This window comes from Microcaecilia unicolor, chromosome 10 (assembly GCF_901765095.1).
Source record: "Microcaecilia unicolor chromosome 10, aMicUni1.1, whole genome shotgun sequence".
Taxonomy (NCBI): domain Eukaryota; kingdom Metazoa; phylum Chordata; class Amphibia; order Gymnophiona; family Siphonopidae; genus Microcaecilia; species Microcaecilia unicolor.
The window spans coordinates 10,076,100-10,098,363 of NC_044040.1; the positions used below are offsets into that span (position 1 = coordinate 10,076,100).

The window sequence follows — 22,264 nt, forward strand, 5'->3', positions numbered from 1 at the left end:
AAAAGTAGCACTACAAGAGGGAAGTATTTACTTACATAATGCCAGAAGTCTTCTGGTTGGATATTTTCCTCTGCACAGAGCATAATCTTTCTAGTAATATAGTGGTAAGAGCAGAGGGGCTGAGAAACCATGAGACTCAGGTTCAAATATCACTTCCAGTACCCACTGTATGACCCTGAGTCAACCTTCCTACTGCTACTTATCATTTCCACCTCACTGCAAGAGGCCCACAGTACTGGAAGATTCACGTAAGAGACGGTTCCTGTGATGTAGAGCTTACAATATTCTCATGACGAGAAGAGAAGGACGAGCCCTCACCTGTCTAGAACTTTAATGGTACTATTCAGCTGGCAGCAGTCAGTGGTTTTAAACCCTGGCCTCCGCTGGCCGGATATCTGGACAGTTGGTGGTCTGTTGCGAGTTACCTGGGTACCACTGATATTCAACGGCTGTACTCGGATGGATCCTGTTTGACTGTCTTTTTATCTGGGTACCATGGCTGGTCAGCAGGTGATACCCAAATAGAAGCCTCCCCTGCCCGTTTATTTCCAAGGAATATCAGCCCCTTTCTATATTGGACAAATAATTAAAATGAAAAAGTCCACGATTTGAAAGTGTACATTTTTAAGACAGGGGCGAGGAGGATGAAACACTCTCCGCTAGGCTAGTGATGGCTGGAATAGAGGAAGAAGGTGGTGGGCTTTTAACTATTAGGCAAATTATGGGGTGGAAGCTTCTGGCAGGAAGGAGAAAAAAAGCAGTTGCCATCAGAACAAAACAAGAAATTCTGATGGCAAGAGAAGCCAAAGAACCATCGGCCCATACTTATACCCATAGGGAGGGCGGTAATTGGGGAGGAAGGTCTAGGGGCATGAAAGCTAATTAAGGTGGGGGGGGGGGGTTAGAAGGCTGAACAAGGAATGAATACCTATATAGTGGCCCTGATCAAGAGCAGAAGAAAATCTCGGTGTTCATTTGGCACCATATAAATACATTGAATCCCTTTCCCAGGGACTGTACAGTCCAAGTCAATAGATGAGGTAAGAGGAGATCAGCTCATTCAAGGTCACAGTGAATGTCGCTGGAATTCAGGCCATCTTGCTCCCATCCCATAATAATAATAATGACAAATGATTGATAGACTGTTCTTTCCAGGAGTTCGCAACGATTTACAAAAGAAGGAGGAGTGGCCTAGTGGTTAGGGTGGTGGACTTTGGTCCTGGGGAACTGAGTTCGATTCCCACTTCAGGCACAGGCAGCTCCTTCTGACTCTGGGCAAGTCACTTAACCCTCCATTGCCCCATGTAAGCCGCATTGAGCCTGCCATGAGTGGGAAAGCGCAGGGTACAAATGTAACAAAAATAAAATAGGTACTATTGGAGATTCTACATGGAATGTTGCTACTATTGGACATTCTACATGGAATGTTGCTATTCCACTAGCAACATTCCATGTAGAAGGCTGCGCAAGCTTCTGTTTCTGTGAGTCTGATGTCCTGCACATACGTGCAGGACGTCAGACTCACAGAAGCAGAAGCCTGCGCGGCCACATTGGTGATCTGCAAGGGCCGACTTCTACATGGAATGTTGCTAGTGGAATCTCAAATAGTAGCAACAGTGGAGGAGTGGCCTAGTGGTTAGGGTGGTGGACTTTGGTCCTGAGGAACTAAGTTCGATTCCCACTTCAGGCACAGGCAGCTCCTTGTGACTCTGGGAAGTCACTTAACCCTCCATTGCCCCATGTAAGCCGCATTGAGCCTGCCATGAGTGGGAAAGCGCAGGGTACAAATGTAACAAAAATAAAATAGATACTATTGGAGATTCTACATGGAATGTTGCTATTCCCATGTAGAAGGCTGCGCAGGCTTCTGTTTCTGTGAGTCTGACGCCCTGCACGTACGTGCAGGACGTCAGACTCACAGAAGCAGAAGCCTGCGCGGCCACATTGGTGATCTGCAAGGGCCGACTTCTACATGGAATGTTGCTAGTGGAATAGCAACATTCCATGTAGAATCTCTAATAGTAGCAACAGTGGAGGAGTGGCCTAGTGGTTAGGGTGGTGGACTTTGGTCCTGAGGAACTGAGTTCAATTCCCACTTCAGGCACAGGCAGCTCCTTGTGACTCTGGGCAAGTCACTTAACCCTCCATTGCCCCATGTAAGCCGCATTGAGCCTGCCATGAGTGGGAAAGTGCAGGGTACAAATGTAACAAAAATAAAATAGATACTATTGGAGATTCTACATGGAATGTTGCTATTCCCATGTAGAAGGCTGCGCAGGCTTCTGTTTCTGTGAGTCTGACGCCCTGCACGTACGTGCAGGATGTCAGACTCACAGAAGCAGAAGCCTGCGCGGCCACATTGGTGATCTGCAAGGGCCGACTTCTACATGGAATGTTGCTAGTGGAATAGCAACATTCCATGTAGAATCTCCAATAGTAGCAACAGTGGAGGAGTGGCCTAGTGGTTAGGGTGGTGGACTTTGGTCCTGAGGAACTGAGTTCAATTCCCACTTCAGGCACAGGCAGCTCCTTGTGACTCTGGGCAAGTCACTTAACCCTCCATTGCCCCATGTAAGCCACATTGAGCCTGCCATGAGTGGGAAAGCACAGGGTACAAATGTAAACTAAAACATTCAATTCTCAACACTCTTTTGAAATACGTTCTGAGCAATCTTCTAAATCTAGATGCAAATTAAAAGGAAAGGCATTCCAGAAAAGAGAGGCAACTTCTGAAAATAATTGTTTACTAGCAGATTTTTTTCTTAACACTTTTTGCAGGAGGTCCCGAGCCAAAAGAGTTGGTATATATTGCTAATATATCAACCTAAGCGTTTATTGTACTTCAATGTATTATGTACTAGACTTCTACAAATCTAAATTTTGTAACCGCCTTTTTAGCAATATGGAAGCCACATCGAACCTGCCATACGGTGGGAAAATGTGGGATACAAATGCAATAAATAAATAGATAAGGCTTAACACCAAAGAGACCAGGATCAGTGAACATACTGGTTCTCTTGCCCCAGGCAAGTTAGTCCCTCTTTCTGAGACATTTCTCTGGACATTGTCCTTAGCTGCACTTTCCCTACTCCCCTTCCTACCGTACGTGAATCAGTTTGTCACATTGTGAAAGGAGATTATTATGTTATATAAGATTCTCTCTCCCCCCCTCCTCCACTGTGTTCTGTTGTTGTTCTGCAATTTTGTAATACTGATTTGATATTCTGCTTTGCTTACTGGTACTCTGTAAACCACCTCAATGTCAACCCCGACCATTTAACGATACAACAAATGTTTGAAATAAATAAACATCCGTGATTTGATCTTCAGTGAAGAGAGCACCGTCCTTCTGGAACTCTTTACATGCTCACTTAAGACTAGAGACTCCCTTCCAGTCATTTAACGATGTTCTCTTTCAATTGAAAGGCTCTGGAATGAGTTCACATAGGATGAAGGTGGAAGGGGACATACTCAAGACTAACCTGAGGAAATACTTCTTCATGGACATGGTGGTGAATTCATGGAATGGCCTCCTGGTGGAGGTGGTAAAGATGAAAACTGTATCTGAATTCAAGAAAGGTTGGGACAAGTACAGAGGACCTCTAAAGGAAAGGAGGGGGTGATAGATGGTACATAAGAACTTAAGTGTTGAATACTGGGACAGACTGAAAGGTCCATCAAGCCCAGCATTCTGTTTCCAACCGTGGCCAATTCAGATCACAAATACCTGGCAAAAGAGTAAAACAGATTTTATGGTAATGGATGGTCATGTTGGATAGGCCATGTGGTCTTTATTTTTTCTCTGTTTCTGTGTTTTTAAGAAAGGCTTAAAAACTTTCCTATCCTCAAATGCTTTTGTGAATTAATGGAACTAATTGATGACCGAAAAGATAGTTGGCAGAACTGACCTGGAACATGGACTCACAGCCCCCGTTCTGTTATCCAGCCCAAAGAGTGTAAATCCGGATTCCTTTTTCTATTCTGGCTCAATCTATCTAGTTTAATTGTAAAATGCCACAAAGATGTACCGTTAGGCAGTATATCATATATAATTAAAACTTGGAAACTCCCAGGGCACCAGGTGTCTGTATTCATGGGAGAAGACTGCAAGGTACAGGAGAAACTGAGAGAGCCTGAGGCTTATACACTCACCCCAGGTCAGGGTCTTAACTAACACAGCAGATATCGCTTACTTCCACTTACATTGTAAAGTTGGTGATGAAGGCTCCTTTGGGTATCTGAATATCAAACACCACGTTCTGGGATTTTTTTGCTTTATTCGCAATCTTGCTTCGGATCATTGTGTCAACAAAATGGGAGGTAATGCGGGATTCCACTTTATAGCTTTGCAGGCTGAGCTGGTCCGTTGTCTCAAACTGTAGAGGGAATATACCGGTAAATGAAAATGGAATAAAAATGGGAGAACGTTATGTCAGGACCTTCTTTCTTCCCATTAAAGTGACATTTGTTTTGCTTTCATTGGAAAAGACAATTATACCCCACAAATAGTATACTATTGGGCTCATTTTCGAAAGATAAGGACGCCCATCTTTCGACACAAATTGGAAGGTGGGCGTCCTTCTCACAGGGTCGTCCAAATCGGTAAAATCAAAAGCTGATTTTGGACGTCCCCAACTGCTTTCTGTTGCAGGGACGGCCAAAGTTCAAGGGAACATGTTGGAGGCGTAGCGAAGGTGGGACTTGGGAGTGCTTAACACATGGACATCCTCGACCCATAATGGAAAAAAAAAAGGGCGTCCCTGACGAGCACTTGGATGATTTTACCTGGTTGTGTTTTTCTTACGAACAGGGCACAAAAAGATGCCTGAAATGACCAGTTGATCACCGGAGAGAATCGAGGATGACCTCCCCTTACTGCCCCAGTGGTCACTAACTCCCTCACACCCTCAAAAAGCATCTTTCAAAATATTTTTTGCCAGCCTCAGATGTCATACTTAGCTCCATCACAGCAGTATGCAGGTCCCTGGAGCAGTTTTAGTGGGTGCAGTGCACTTCAGACAGGGGGACCCAGGCCCATACTCTCCTACCTGTTACATTTGTGGAGGAAACAGAGAGCCCTCCAAAGCCCACCAGAAACCCACTGTACCCACATCTAAGTGCCCCCCTTCACCTGTAAGGACTATGGTAGTGGTGTACAGTTGGGGGTAGTGTGTTTTGGGGGGCTCAGCACCCAAAGTAAGGGAGCTATGTACCTGGGAGCAATTTATGAAGTCCACTGCAGTGCCCCCTAAGGTGCCCGGTTGGTGTCCTAGTATGTCAGGGGGGCCAGTGCACTACAAATGTTGGTTCCTCCTATGACCAAAGGGCTTGCATTTGGTTGTTTCTGAGATGGACGTCCTTGGTTTCCATTATCACCGAAATCAGAGACGATCAAGTCTAGGGATGACCTAAATTTCAAGATTTGGACGTCCCTGACCGTATTATCGAAACGAAAGATGGACGTCCATCTTGTTTCGATAATACAGGTTTCCTCGCTCCTCCATCGGGACATTTTGCGAGGACGTCCTCTACAAGACTTGGATGTCCCTTTCGATTATGCCCCTCCACTGACTCCCTCCCATCCCCAAAGCCTTTGAATAAAAATAGCACTCACCAGCCTCTATGACAGCCTCTGATACTATAACCAGGTCCATTAGAGCAGCATGCGGGTCCCTGGAGTAGTCTAGTGGTGGATGCAGTGCACTGTATATAGGTGGACTCAGGCCCATAACTAGTAACGTAGCCAGGTTGAGGGAGCGAGGGGAGTGGACTACCAATGGTGCCGGTATGTATTTTAAACACGACCGATCACGTGAAAAAGAGGTACAGTTGGAAGTTCATTTGAGGGAGCGGCCGGTCCCCTGGCAACCCACCTAGCTATGCCTCTGCCCTTAACCCCCTACTTGTTACACATGGTGGAAACTGTGAGCTTGCCAAAACTCACCAGAAACCCACTGTAAGTCTAAGTGCTTTGAAAATGAGCACCGTTAAATATCCTAGAATTAATTGTATCAAGTCATATAATTTGGTAAGAGGGAACAACTAAATATTACTTTGTGATGCTCTTAAGGATCTGGAAGGGAGATAAGGAATTAATAACTTAGGGGTTTAATTTCCAGTTAATTAGGAGCTTTTTGAGAATATGAAAAATCGGTGTTTTCAGGTTGTTAACATGTTAATTGGGTTGCCAACATTCTGGTTATGCACTGTTCTATAACATGGTGTCTCAATGTGATGGTGCACATGAGCAGAGTCTGGGTGGAGCAAGGAGGTGTGATTGACAGGAGACAGCGTCACATGACAAGGCTGAAGCCATGTACACCCAAGGAGGTTTAATTGCTTCCCTACTCAGCTGCCATCTTGATACACTCAAAATATATTACTGCGTATGGTGACAAACTCTGCCTACTGGCCTTAGGCCAGATAATGGGCCAAGCATACTCCCACCAACTCCTGTCAATTAAACCTCCTTGGGGTGGAGCATGGGCAGGGTGCACAATTACGCACATAAATTACAGAATGCTATAACGTAGTTTCAAATTATACATATTTTTAAGCAATTTAGGCACAAGCATTTGTACCAGCTCTATGGCTGGCGTAAGTGGTCATGCCTAAATTATAATTTGCCTGTTATGCTAGGATTCTATAAAGGCTCATTTTTTCCTCTATAGAATAGTCTAGATCCAACAATAGAAAAATGAAGAGAAAAGAGTTGGATGTTGTCAAAGCACACAGCAGTAGAGTGGACAACACATTAATCAAGTATAACCCAACACGGCCTAGTTTCAGCATCTGCCTGCAACAAGGACATGCATTCGTGTTCTAAAATTGTAATCAAGGATACAGCAAATAGATATATGCAACCAATAAAAACCCACTTCTGTGCCTCAATGTACATATTTGTACATCGGCGAGTTTGGTTACCTCGCTAGTTACTCCCATCTCTAGGTCATTTATAAATATGTTAAAAAGCAGCGGTCCCAGCACAGAGCCCTGGGGAAACCCCACTAACTACTCTTCTCCATTGAGTGACAGACCTCATAGATTTACCACTCAGAAACATAACCAGATCATCCCTAACATAGCTAAACCTTCACTACCCAAACTGCAAAGGACTCAAATACAAAGCAACCTACGCATCCAGCTTCTCCTACATAAGCACACAACTATGGAACGCACTACCAAAAGCTGTGAAAACAACATATGACCACCTAAACTTCAGGAAAGCATTAAAAACCAACCTGTTCAAAAAGGCATACCCCACCGACCCAACATAACCACCTACACACTGCAACACAGCAAAACCAAAGATCGTATTGGACACTACACAATCTCATCTCCTCGATCCCCATAGTAATGGACACTATTTAACCTTCCTCTCCTCTATCCCTATTGTACCTAACCACATGTATCTATAATCAACTTTATCACCTTGTATTTGTTTCTCTACCGGACTAGGCGAATGCCTTTACAGTATTATGTAAGCCACATTGAGACTGCAAATAGGTGGGAAAATGTGGGATACAAATGAGACAAATATAAGACTGCTATATCCTCAACTGCCATTTTAGGCGACCTTATAGGTAGATCCTGCACTGTTTTATGGAAAAATTCGCAGTCTAGGCCTTTTTAATTTTCTTGTGGTGTCCCCCAAGGGTCATTATTAGCACCATTTCTACTTATCTATCTTGCTCCACTTCTTACGTTGATTCAATCACTTGAGTTAACTCCATATCTTTATGCGGGTTACATTCTCTGAATAAGAAACTCAGGGTTGCTTTTACAAAGCTGCACTAGGGATTCCAGCACAGCAAATGTGTCGAAGCCTATGGGAATTGATTGGGCTTCATCGCATTTGCCACCCCGGAATCACTAGTGCAACTTTGTAAAAGGAACCTTTACTAAGATCGCCTTGTGGTTGACTCTTAGACTTAAACTCAACCATGAAAAAATCACGTGGTATTCTCTTCATGTGTTTATAAATATCTTGTTAATTTGAAATAGCTTAACAGCAACCCAATTAACATGATAACAAGCTGAGAACACAGACTTTTCATACTCAAAAAGCTCCCAATGAACTGGAAAATAAACCCCTAAATGAATAATTTGTAGCAGTAAGTTCTAGTAGGCAGTGTGGGTTAGCACAGTGTTTGATTGAGAGGACCATTAGCAAACAAAAATGAATCCTCTCCCTTGGTACTTTTCATCTCAGAGGATGGTGTGCCAATCAGTTCATGTTATTTTCAGGTAATCAATAGAAATCAAACAAAATAAAACATGAAAAAGAAAATAAGATGATACCTTTTTTATTGGACATAACTTAGTACGTTTCTTGATTAGCTTTCAAAGGTTACCCTTCTTCGTCAGATCGGAAATAAGCTTATTTTCTTTTTCATGTTTTATTTTGTTTTATTTCTATTGATTACCTTTAAAAGTGGACTAACACGGCTACCACACCTCTCTACTCACGTTATTTTCAGAAACACAGACTTAAGAGTGAAAAAAACATGTTTTCTACTGGATCACAAAGGACTTCAGGGAAACTCATTTGAGGTTCTTCAAACCTGGCCTTGCACAGGAATCCATCTGTTTAATAATGCAGGTCAGTAACCCCTCAGCCATGGAGGTGGCTCCCACTGCAAACACAGACACCTTATCTCCAGCTACTGATTAACCAAGAGCTGCTTTTTAACAGTTTAGAAAGAAAAGGAAACCTTACCACTCCTTCATCTTCCTCACTGGATGTGCTTCTCTAGGGAGGGGGGGAGAAAAACAAAAGCTTTAGTTAACTTGGAGAATCTGGTAAAAGCAGTCAGTGAAGAACTGGCAAAGACGCAGATTATTTATTGTGAATAGCAGAAGACGATCATAGCAAAGGTTGGACCAATTGGTTTTGGTTCGAAGCTTTGCCCTGTGTTTAAATTTGCAGCCTCAAATGGCTGGGGTTTCTTTTTTCTTTTTGAAAATTAAGATTTTGCCTCTCCACTGAAAGGATGGTTGTAGAGTGCAATCCAGTGGTCAGCTAAGCAAAGCAGCTACAAAGTCAAATGAATAGTGACAGAAAGGATCAACCTCAACAGATTTCAGCACATGGTGTAGCTCACAGCACAGATGATGTCACCTTACATGAGTTTCTCCCTTATATGGTGTGAAGCCCCGCCCAGCGCATCCCAGGATGCACTGGGCAGGGCTGGGTGTCGCCATTTTGAGGCGGTGCTGCTGGAAGGGGAGGGAGTCTTATCTCCCTCCTCCAACAAAGGTATGGGGGGGGGGGCAAGCAAGAGGGCCGCTAGACCACCAGGTCATGGGGGTTTGATTCACGGCCCACTGGTCCACCAGGGTTTTACTTGGTGGAATGCTAGGGGGGGGTCGGGGGATTGGAGGTCTACCAGACCTTCAGCCCCTTTGTCATTGGCTCGGGGTGGGGGTACTAGGCCACCAGGACCATGCTGTTTGGGGTCTGGTGGTACCACAGACCTGATCTGTCAAACAAGATTGAGCCTGAGCACCTTGGAGGTTATAACAGCTAGGTTGACTCTCTTAGTAACTTTTACTTTGGAACATGATAGGGATTATGTTTTGAGACTGTACTTTTGTCACCTTAATGATCAATTTCTAGGCTCTAACATACGCATATTTCCTGATTTATCACAGGCGACACAGAAGCGTAGGAAAGAATTCTTGGCTCTTAGGCCTCTGGCTTTGGGTCAGGGCCGGTCAAACCCAGTAAGCGGGATGAGCACAACAGGGGGGCGCCTGCCTTCAAGGGCGCCGCTGCGGTGCTGTGCCGCCATACCACGCTGCCCTTGGGGGTTTAAATCTTTTATTTACCTCCGTCCCAGCATCCGCATCATTTCAAAGCCCTGCCCGTCTCTAGCTTTCCCTCCCTTCGTGAGTTCGTTCCCGCAGAGTCCTGCCTTCTGACGTCATTTCTTCAAGGGCGGGACTCTGCGGGAACGAACTCACGATGGGAGGGAAGGCTAGAGACGGGCAGGGCTTTGAAATGACGTGGCTGCTGGGACAGAGGTAAATTTTAAAAAAGACTTAAACCACACGGTGGCAAGAAGAAAAAGAGGAATGTTGGGGAGAGAAGAGGGCGGGCAGGTGGGCATAAATGGGAGGGGGATGGAGGCAAAGGAGAATTGCTGGACAGGGGCAGGATGGGAGAAGAGAGAAAGGATATGGGGGGGCGCCAACTGATAGTCTGCAGGGGGGTGCCAGAGACCCTAGGACCGGCCCTGCTTTGGGTGCCACTTTTATTTTGAAATTTCCTGTAAAATTTCTCTTTCTTGAGTCTAAAGGAAGGGCCAAATGTGATGTTTGCCTGGGCCCATAAAGGATTAATTCTGCCCAGATGTTTGTATGCATTATGCAAATAACTTAAGTAAGAGCGGGATAAAAGCTGTATGTAAGGGCTTTTCACAGCAAGGCCTTCTTCTCGTCCCTCCTTTTCATGACATATCTACCATCACGATTTGGCGCTCTATTTTCTTAGTTCAGGTCCCTCATCTCTGGAACCAACTACCACTTGCTCTCGAACTTCTCCCCTCTCTGTCTGAGTTTAAAGTAGTCACCTATGGTTGACTACTATGTGCGGGTTGTAGAACACACTATTATACTTTTGAGCTTTCCCCTTCCCTCTCTTTGTTGATGATCTTGTAGTTTTTCCCCTGTTCCTCATGTCGCAAGTCCCGTACGTTTTGTCCTTCTCACTCGATCCTTTTTAGATTGTAAGCCACTCGGGCACACGTTTGATGTAAATTGTCTTATAAACTTGAAATGTCAATAAAATGAAGTTCAATTCAATACTACTCTTTCCTTATTAGTTTTATAAGAGTTTTACACTTGCAATTTACATAGTTCAAGATGTTATATCGTCTGTACCTTGTACCTGCCATTTCCATTCATTGCATTCAGCTCAAGGGCTTCAAGATACATCTCTCCGGGATCCTAAAGACAAACAGAAGAACATTCAATAAATTGATGAGCAAAATTTTTGAAAGATGCCATCTATTTCAGCATTTCCTTTCAGAACACATGCATGAAACACACTTCATCGTAATGTCGCTTCACTGTTGCCCCGTCACCATGCTTAGGCCACAGTTGTCTTCAGATCTAGTTCATCAAAGCTATCTTCTACTAAAATCTAGTCAACAATGCATGAAAAAGAAAATGTTCTGTGCTAGTGGGCAACTTCCCTTCTATGCTGTGTGGGATTGTCCATTTGCATCGTTGCAGATGGGAAGTGGTGTTTTAAAAGCACGTTTTCAATCACGAGGGGCAGGCAGGTCCCCTGGGAGCCTTGCAGAACCTGCCTGCCCTTCATGATTGAAAGCTCAGTATTGAAGCAACCTCTTCTCCTCGCCATCAGCAGCAAAAACACAGGCGGAAGACTCCTGTGCAACTTACATGAAATGTTGCTAGTGGAGCTCAACCCCCCCCCCCCCCTCCCACTCCAAGCCAATCAGGTTTCCAGTATATCCCCAACATGAGACATATCTGCATGCATAGCCTCTGTTGTATGTAAATGGAACACATGCATATTTATTAGGGATATCCTGAAAACCTGACTGGTTGTGGGAAAGAGCGGGTGGGTGAGGACTGGTGGCTGTAATGCAGCAGCATAAGAGAAAACTGGAGGTCCTTAGATGAACACACTAGGGGAAAAGTCTGGATAAGAGACATGTGCCCCAAAAGCCTCTTACCTTGCTGTAGGTCATTTCAAGCAATTCCTCTCCTAATATTATAGCCCTTCAGTTCTTGGCTGTCAGGTAATCTACTATTACTACTACTACTTATCATTTCTATAGCGCTACTAGACGTACGCAGCACTGTACACTTGAACATGAAGGGACAGTCCCTGCTCGACAGAGCTTACAATCTACTTAGGACAGACAAACAGGACAAATAAGAGAAAAGGGAATTACTAAGGTAGGAATGATAAAGTGTGGGTACTGAACAAGTGAGTCAGGGTTAGGAGTTAAAAGCAGCCCCCAAAAGGTCGGCTTTTAGCCTAGATTTGAAGACGGCCAGAGATGGAGCTTGATGTACTGGCTCAGGGAATCTTTCTCCGCATGGGTTGCCTCTCCCTGGGAAGAACTAAACCACTGCTTTCTCAGCTGCCAATGGATCCTTTTTAATTTCTCCCTCACTCTCATTATCCCCTATTCTGTGTAGCCAACGTTTCAAGACTGTGAGAATTTAGACATGAATAAGAACGTAAGGGGCCCTTTTACTAAATGGCTGCTGAGCAGCAACCCAGAACTACCTGTGGCCCCCTTTTACCACAGCTGGTAAGAGGGAAGTCTCGACTTCCTGCAGAAAATGGTCATGTTGCAAGAAAAGCACTTGCCACACGACCATTTTGGGGGGGGGGAGGGGGAGAGCCCTTACCGCCACCCATTGAGGTGGTGGTAAGGGCTTCCACATTAATCTGGCAGTAACCAGGCAGCGTGCAGCACTGCCTGATTACCGCTGGGTACACTTTGGGGGTGGGGCTGGTGGTTGGGAGGCGGGGCTAGTGCTGGGCAGACTTCTATGGTCTGTGCAGTGAAAATGGCAGATACTAATCAAGGTCAGGTATACACAAAAAGTAGCACATATGAGTTTATCTTGTTGGGCAGACTGGATGGACCGTGCAGGTCTTTCTCTGCCATCATCTACTATGTTACTTCAAAAATACACACATTTTTGTAGTGCCAGAAATGATGACACGCTAGGGGTGGGAAGTACCGCCAGGCTGCTGCAGTAGCCCGGCAGTACTTCCTGTTTAGTGAGCGGTAAGCCCGAGTTGGGCTTACTGCCACTTAGTAAAAGGAGCCCTAAATATACTGTCAGAAATGCTTGGTTACAATGTACTGCCTGCCTGAGAGCTCTAGGGGGCAGTGTCACCAGTGAGGCATTAATCATTAGTGGGGCATTAGTTATTACAACGCTGGTCTGTAATAATAGCTTCTACTGTTTCCTAATCACAAAAAAACATAGCTGAACTAGAAAAGGTTAAGAGAAGGGCGATAAAAATGATAAAGGTTAGTGGTCCAGTCACATCAGGATTTTAAATTGGGCGAGTATTGACGTTTAATCCATTACATTGCAGGACCTCAATTGTGGAATGCATTGCCCATGGGATCGAGAGGGATCCAGGGTCTGGGTGAGTTTAGGAGAGAACTTAAAACGTTCTTATGCTTACAAACATATGAAGGGCCTTTGAGGGAAATATTTTTTGGTATAATCGTGGAGATGTGAGGTTAATTATAAGAAGTCAAGGTATGAAATTACATAAGTACATAAGTAATGCCATACTGGGAAAAGACCAAGGGTCCATCGAGCCCAGCATCTTGTCCACGACAGCGGCCAATCCAGGCCAAGGGCACCTGGCAAGCTTCCCAAACGTACAAACATTCTATACATGTTATTCCTGGGATTTTGGATTTTTCCAAGTCCGTTTAGTAGCGGTTTATGGGCTTGTCCTTTAGGAAACCGTCCAACCCCTTTTTAAACTCTGCTAAGCTAACCGCCTTCACCACATTTTCCGGCAATGAATTCCAGAGTTTAATTACACGTTGGGTGAAGAAAAATTTTCTCCGATTTGTTTTAAATTTACTACCCTGTAGTTTAATCGCATGCCCCCTAGTCCTAGTATTTTTGGAAAGCGTGAACAGACGCTTCACATCCACCTGTTCCACTCCACTCATTATTTTATATACCTCTATCATGTCTCCCCTCAGCCGTCTCTTCTCCAAGCTGAATAGCCCTAGCCTCCTTAGTCTTTCTTCATAGGGAAGTCGTCCCATCCCCGCTATCATTTTAGTCGCCCTTCGCTGCACCTTTTCCAATTCTACTATATCTTTCTTGAGATGCGGCGACCAGAATTGAACACAATACTCAAGGTGCGGTCGCACCATGGAGCGATACAACGGCATTATAACATCCTCACACCTGTTTTCCATACCTTTCCTGATAATACCCAACATTCTATTCGCTTTCTTAGCCGCAGCAGCACACTGAGCAGAAGGTTTCAGTGTGTTATCGACGACGACACCCAGATCCCTTTCTTGGTCCGTAACTCCTAACGTGGAACCTTGCATGACGTAGCTATAATTCGGGTTCTTTTTTCCCACATGCATCACCTTGCACTTGCTCACATTAAACGTCATCTGCCATTTAGCCGCCCAGTCTCCCAGTCTGGTGAATTGTTATGTGGGAGATGCCTTGTATATGGCTGTTTGGTTTTATTGTATCATGCATGTGAAGAATTGTAATCCACCTAGAACTTTTTCAATAGTGCAGAATAAAATTTGTAATAAATAAATAAAGGGGACAGGACGGCTTCTTTATGAAGCAAGACCAAACAAACGTACTATTAAATAAAGTTATTTTATTTAATACATTTGAAGCAATGTTAGTTTTGTATAGTTGCTGTTTTTAAGTTATGTTCTTACACCATAAGACACTGGGTCCCAAACCTGTCCTGGGGGCTCCCCAGCCGGTCAAGTTTTCAGGATATCCACCATGAATATTCATGAGAGAGATTTGCATGGATATCCTGAAAACTTGACCGGCTGGAGAGGCCCCAGGACAGGTTTGGGAACCATTGCTGTATATTTTTTCTTTATCGATTATGTTCATTATATTCTAACCTGCCTAGATTGAAAAATAGAGCGGGATATAAATCTGTAAAATGAATAGTAATAAATAAATAAATAGGTTAAAGTTCTTCGACTTGAAGAAGAGAAGACTGAGGCGATATGATAGAAGTTTATACAATCACGAGTGGGGCTGAACGGTTATTTACTTTTTCAGACTGTGATGGTAGGGAACACTCCAGGAAACTAACAGGTACCATAGATTCAAAGCAAAGCAAAGAAAGTACATAAGTATTGCCATACTGGGACAGACTGAAGGTCCATCAACTGTTTCCAACAGCAGCCAATCCAGGTCACAAGTACCTGGCAGAAACCCAAATAGTAGCAACATTCCATGTAGAACTGAAAAGAATAGCAAGATTCTGGAATCATAAAGAGTAACAAGATTCCATGCAGAATCTCAAAAAGTAGCAACATTCCATTTAGAATCCCAAGTACATAAGTAATGCCATACTGGGACAGACCGAAGGTCCATCAAGCCCAGCATCCTGTTTCCAACAGTGGCTAATCCAGGTCACAAGTACCCAGCAGAGACCCAAAGAGTAGCAACATTCCATGTAGAACCCCAAAGAATAGCAAGATTCTGGAATTCTAAAGAATAACAAGATTCCATGCAGAATTTCAAAGTGTATCAACATTCCATATAGAACCCTAAAGAGTAGCAAGATTCCATTCAGAATACCAAGTACATAAGTGTTGCCATACTGGGACAGACCGAAGATCCATCAAGCCCAGCATCCTGTTTCCAACAGTGGCCAATCCAGGTCACAAGTACTTGGCAAGATCCCAAAAAAAGTACAATACAATCAGTCCATGGAATTTGTTGCTGAAGGTTGTGGTCAAAACATCTAGCATATCTGAAGTTTGGACAAGTTCCCAGAGGAAAAGTCCATAAGCCCTTATTAAACGGCTTGGTGTGGAAAAGCCACAGCTCATCCATGGGAGTGAGCAACAAGGTTCCACTCTGGTCATGGAAACTGGATCCTAAGCTTGATGGATCTTTGCTCTTACTCAGTTTGGCATTTCTTATGTTCTAAGTTCTCAAAAAGCCATAGTACATTATGGGCTCCTTTTACTAAGCGGCGGTAAGCCCAAAGCACATGAATTTGGAGGTACCACCAGCTAATTGCGCTACGGAAAATTGGTCCCAAAAAACCGCTTACAAGAGAGCCTTTCTAGGGCCCGTTTCATTGTTGAGGAAACGGACTGGGTTCCATTAGTTAGAACATGAATCGCTAGATAGCAGGCACCAGTTTTCTTCCTGTCCTTAATTATCACCTCATTTTCATTCTGCTCTCTGATCTGGCAGTCCATAACATCTTGCAAGAGAAAATTGGCAGGTTACATTTCTAATGGCCCATCCAACATCTGCATCTGTAGTTCAGTTTTCAAAGGGAAAGCACACACATACCTTCCCTTTGAAAATTATCCCACCAAAAATACCTGCATATGTTTGCAGCTGAAATTTAATAAACACAGGGGTCCTTTTACTAAGGTGCGCTGAAAAATGGCCTGTGGTAGTGTAGGCGCATGCTTTGGACGCACACAGATCCATTTTTCAGCGCGCCTGCGAAAAAGGCCTTTTTTAATGCTGGAAATGGATGTGTGGCAGGGGCGTAGCCAGACTTTGGCGGGAGGGGGGTCCAGAGCCCGAGGTGAGGGGGCACGTTTTAGCCCCCCCCCCCGCCGCCGCTGCCACCACCACCACCACCACCACCACCATCAACTTTGCCCTCCCCCTGACAATGACCCTCTCGACCCCCCCTCCCACCACCAACCCACCGTCACCTAACTTTGCTGGTGGGGGACCCCAACCCCCACCAGCCGAGGTCCTCTTCTTCTGGCGCAAGGCTTCGTTCAGTTTCTGTGAGGCTGACATCCTGCACGTTGTACGGACAGCAACAGCAGCGGCGGGGGAGGGTTGGCGGCGGAAGGGGGGTCCAGGGCCAAATCAACGGGGGCCCAGGCTCCCGTGGCCCCACATAGCTACGCCACTGCTCTGAGACCTTACTGCCACCTATTCACTATAAGGTCTTACACGTTAACCGGGTGGTAATTGTCAGTGCATGTACAAAGCCAATTACCATCCTGTTAGCGCTGTGCATCGGAAAATAAAAAATATTTTTCTGCGCGTGTAAAAAATGAAATTACCGCCCAGGCCACGCGGTGGCGGTAGTTCAAAAATGACGTGCATAGGACATGCGTAGGCGCCTACGTGGCTTAGTAAAAGGGCCCCACAATTTTTGAAAAAAATTTACCCCAGCTCCGTCTCAGGAGGAATGGATCTGCTCACCATGGGTAAAAGCATTTGCAAATGGCATTACCTACATTCTATTGTACAGTAATTGTCCCAAACATCAGTATTCAAGCAGGAGAATCAATTACAGAATCTGCAACAGTGATGACTTGCATTTATTAATATATAAACGTTTTTGGAGGGGGATCATCAGATCTTAATGCAACTCACACCATTGGCACATCTTGTTCTTTCTTTTCTTCATATAGAGGAAAATGGTTGCAGTGCAAATTTTCATTGGATCACCCTTGTTTTTTTAAAATTATCTCTATATATAAAAGGCACCTCCAACATTCTAATGAAGCCTCCGTAAGTCCCAACATTCTAAATCTGTGGTGGTGTAGATCAAAGTTTGCCCATGAGTGTTTGCCCTGCCCTCGCCCGTAAGGGAAGGGATGCTACTTTAGCTGTCGTAAGAGGGGGGGGGGGGGGGGGAGAGAGGGGGGGGGCAAAGGGGAAGAGAGGAGTAGGAGCGGGGGGAACACACTCACTCTCTCACACTCACTGAGTCTCACATATGCACTTGCACACAGTCATTCTGAAACACACACACTCACTCACAGATACACAATCGCACAGTCACTCTCTCTCTCACACAGTCACTCTCACACACACACTCACTCAAACATACACACTACGAGAAAAACCTGGCTAGCGCCCGTTTCATTTGTTTCGGAAACGGGCCTTTTTTACTAGTAACGTATATTTTATGCACCATTTTTGTTTCTATGCAGGAGTATATGAGACCTATATTATGAGAAACTCTCCCCTGAGGAAGGTTTTGCCAAACCTGGCCATGTCGGTGGAGGTTCTCCTGCTACTAAACACCGCTGCCGTTTTATAAAGATAAGTGTTACATCACACGCCTTTTGTGAATACTTAAGATATACTGCATAAAATATCTCTCTATATAAAAGGCAACCCCAACGTTCTGAAGCCTCCACGGAAGTTGAGGCGCCCGAGATATCCGGTGTGCCCTGGAGTGTCTGCACCGCCCTCGCGTCAAAATGTCATGACGTCGAGGGCGGAGCTATGACACTCGAGGGCCGAAACGGAAACGCCACAGCGAACAAGGCAAGCAGCTCGGAGGGACGGAGGGAGGGGGCCCCTTGCTAGCGCCCGTTTCATTCCGCTCAGAAATGGGCATTTTTTCCTAGTATGTTATAATTTTAAAAAAAACAAGGGTGATCCAATGAAAATTTGCACTGCAACCATTTTCCTCTATATGAAGAAAAGAAAGAACGAGATACATAGTAAACGTGGAGGGGCATAATTGAACGAAAACGTCTATCTCCATGGGCGTTTATCTCCGAGAACGGGTCCGTGAAGAGGCGGACCGAACCATATTTTCGAAAAAAATAGACGTCCATGTTTTATTCGACAATTTGTGAGCTGGGCGTTTTTGTTTTTCAGTGATAATGGAAAATGAAAGCGCCCAGCTCAAAAACGAATAAATCCAAGGCATTTGTTTGTGGGAGGGGCCAGGATTCGTAGTGCACTGTCCCCCCTCACATGCCAGGACATCAACCGGGCACCTTAGGGGGCACTTTTACAAAAACAAAAAAAAAAGGTAAAAGAGCTCCCAGGTGCATAGCACCCTTCCCTTGTGTGTTGAGCCCCCCAAATCCCCCTCAAAACCCACTGCCCACAAGTCTACACCATTACTATAGCCCTAAGGGGTGAAGGGGGGCACCTACATGTGAGTACAGTGGGTTTGGGGGGGTTGGACGACTAAGCATTAAGCAGCACAATTGTAACAGGTAGTGGGGGGATGGGCCTGGGTCCACCTGCCTGAAGTCCACTGCACCCCCTAACAACTGCTCCAGGGACCTGCATACTGCTGCCAGGGAGGTGGGTATGACATTTGAGGGTGAAAATAAAAAGTTGTGAAACATCATTTTTTGTGGTGGAAGGGGGTTAGTGACCACTGGGGGAGTCAGGGGAGGTCATCCCCGATTCCCTCTGGTGGTAATCTGGTCATTTATGGCACTTTTTGGGGCCTTATTCGTGAAAAAACAGGGTCCAGGAAAAGTGCCCTAAATTCTAGCTACAAACGCATACTTTTTTTCCATTATCGGCGAAAGGCGCCCATCTCTCCTCGGCCGATAACCACGCCCCAGTTCCACCTTCGCCATGCCTCCGACACGCCCCCATCAACTTTGTACGCTTCCGCGATGGAGTGCAGTTGAAAACGTCCAAAATCGGCTTTCCATTATACGATTTATTCGTTTTTGTGAGATAAACGTCTATCTCCCGATTTGGGTCGAAATCTAGGGGTTTTTCTCTTTCAATTATAAGGTGGTTAGTAAACATAGTAGATGACGGCAGAAAAAGACCTGCACGGTCCATCCAGTCTGCCCAAGAAGATAAATTCATATGTGCTACTTTTTTTATTTGTACTGATGTTCTAATGGTGTGAGTTGCATTAAGATCTGATGATCCCCCCCCCAAAAAACGTTTATATATTAATGAATGCAAGTCACCACTGTTGCAGATTCTGTGATTCTCCTGCTTGAATACTAATGTTTGGCACAATTACTATACAACATTTGAGTCCCCACATTTATTACTTTTTGCTCTATTAATTGGAATTACCTACATACTTGTATCTGCACATACACTTCTCTGAACCATTGAATTACGAGCTATTTTCACACATAATCCTCTGTAACTCACATCACTGTCTGGAATGTCTTCTATCAGTAAGTCGAAGCTTTGTATTTCAGGAAGAAAGAGTACAATCAGGAAGAAAAGAAAACGCTTCATTTTCCCTGGACGCACGGCTGCTTCTCGCTGGCTCAGATTTTCATTAAATGATCACATTTAGCTCTGCTTTTCAAAACCTAAAAACGGCAAACTTTGTTCTGCCGTTGTGCAAATATTTGTCTAGAACAGCAAGTCAAGCCCTGAACATGCTCGGAGGGGGTTGTACAAACATTTTGTTTTTGATGTAACGCTACACAATAATCTTCCACTACCTGATAGGTCTAAATTTGTCTTTATAGATAGCTACTGTTTTTACAAATTTAGGGGTCCTTTTACTAAGGTGTGCTAAAGATTAGCGTGTGCTAAGGGCCCATGTTACATATATTTCTATGGGGGTCTCTAGTGTTTAGCACGTGCTAATCATTAGAACACCTTAGTAAAAGGATCCCTAAATTTGTAAAAACAGTAGCTATCTACAAAGGCAAATTTAGACCTATCAGCAGGGGCGGACTGAGGGTGGTCTGGGCCCCGTGCCCGGCAGCTGCCCGACATCCCGCTGCTGCACCTGCTACCACAGCCGACGCCCCCGCTGCCCTGGTCCTACCTGAGGGGTCCTGGTAGACTGGTGGCCTCTGCAATGAGGGGTGGGGGGGGGGCATGTTCATTCCTGCCCACTGCGCTGCTGCTATTCTCCCACCTGCCGGCACCACTGTGTTTTCAAAATGGCGGCCAAGACTTCCTGTTGTGTGCTAAGGGGTCCTTTTACCAAGCTGCGGGAAAAAGGGCCCTGCGCTGGTGGCGGGAGCCGTTTTTTCCGCACGCCAAGGCCCTTTTTACCACATCAGGTAAAAAGCCCCCAAACACACATGGCCACGCGGTAAGAGAACTCCTACCGCATGGCCATGCAACGGGGAGCCCTTACCGCCACCCATTGAGGTGGCGATAAGGGCTCCCACGCTAATCCGGTGGTAACCGAGAAGTGCGTGGCGATGCCCGATTACCGCCAGGTTACCACTGCGCAAGCCATTTCCAGGGTTTTTCTTTTGTCCCAGAAATGGCGCACGCTCAGGGTGGGACTACTGTTGGCGGCTGCGTTGGACCAGTGGTAGTCCCGGAAGAGTGAGCGGTAAGCCTGCGTTGGGCTTACCGCCGCTCTGTAAAAGGGCCCCTAAATTGGACAGTATAAAATGATTGAGACAGAAAAGCATCAACAAAATGCTTGGAAATCCTGCCAATAGTCTACAAAATTGCACTGGGAAGCAGAGAATTTAGGGAAACTCTCTGAACTTAGCCATGCTAAAACAGGTGAAAAGGTTTTGTATTCCTGATTGACTTGGTGTTAGTGCTTGGCTTAAGTTGAGGTCTAATGGGGTCAGCAGAATTCCTTATTTCAAGACCCAGGAATGTGGTAGCCGTGTTAGTCCACTCTTAAGGTTATCAATAGAAATCAAACAAAATAAAACATGGAAAAGAAAATAAGATGATACCTTTTTTATTGGACATAACTTAATACATTTCTTGATTAGCTTTCGAAGGTTGCCCTTCTTCGTCAGTTCGGAAATAAGCAAGTGTGCTAGCTGACAGTGTATATAAGTGAAAACATTCAAGCATTACTATGACAGTCTGACAGGGTGGGAGGATGGGGGTGGGTTGGAGGTATGCATGGGGACATCAAAGCAAAGACCCAGGAAGAAGACCGATGACCACATAGAACCCACTCATTCTTGCAAAATGGAAGCAATGAAAGGCAGAAATAATTTTCTTGAGTCATCTTGAGCCACAGAGACAAAGAGGTACAGTACGTAGAAGAGACCTTCAGGGACACAATTGAAGCATCGTAACTGGAGTTTGGCAGGAGAATCCAGGTCACCTAGAACGAGACCATTACCTTGGTGTGGCAAGAAATGATCCTGTAGCTAGAACCTGCCCACCAAGTAAGTGATGCATTATCCTTTTGCACCAAGGGAGTACCTCCAGGACGGTGTACTCAGTATTGCGATTTCAGCTGATAACTTGATCATTAGGAATATAGATGGCTGGTGAATGTGAAGATTGCTCAACGTCTTGCTTGCCTGGTGCAAAGATAATGAACCTCACATTTCACCTAGATAGGATTTTGGACATATTGGTACCAGTGACATGACAAGGTACAGGAAGGGAATCCTGCAGTCTAAATTCAGGATTTTAAGTAGGAAATTGAAATCGAAGATTGCATTGGATGTTGGTACTCTTTGGGTATATGGTATGATGTGATTCTACCTATGCAATACCTGATCTTGATCTCTCTTTGCCAATTTCAGGGCACAGATCGTGGAAGTCTGCCCGACACTGGCCCTTATTCCCCAACTACTAGAGGTGCCATCGAAGCCCCATTCCAGCCCCTCCAGATCTGTCCAGCCATGATCAGGGCACAGACCGTAGTAGTCTATTTCATTTTTGAAGTTTATTTATTTATTTATTGCATTTGTATCCCACATTTTCCCACCTATTTGCAGGCTCAATGTGGCTTACAATGTTCCGTCATGGCATTCGCCATAGCAGTGTAAAAGATACAATTGGTATTACATAAAGAACATGGATGACATAATAGAATTAAGCAATCAGGTATCGAGAGATG

At 44.9% G+C, this 22,264-nt stretch overlaps 1 protein-coding gene across 1 annotated transcript in view; it reads right to left on the bottom strand.

Moving 5' to 3' along the window:
* The window catches only part of ITIH2 (inter-alpha-trypsin inhibitor heavy chain 2), a 73,219-nt gene extending 53,455 nt beyond the window's left edge, over positions 1 to 19,764 (bottom strand). The window contains exons 1-4 of the mRNA XM_030215953.1: positions 19,618 to 19,764; positions 10,885 to 10,950; positions 8,720 to 8,752; positions 4,204 to 4,376 (exon numbers count right to left, since the gene is read on the bottom strand). Of these exons, the coding sequence (XP_030071813.1) occupies positions 4,204 to 4,376; positions 8,720 to 8,752; positions 10,885 to 10,950; positions 19,618 to 19,707 (362 nt within the window). The 5' untranslated portion in view covers positions 19,708 to 19,764. The remainder of the gene's footprint in view (positions 1 to 4,203; positions 4,377 to 8,719; positions 8,753 to 10,884; positions 10,951 to 19,617) is intronic.
* Positions 19,765 to 22,264: the final 2,500 nt, after the last annotated feature.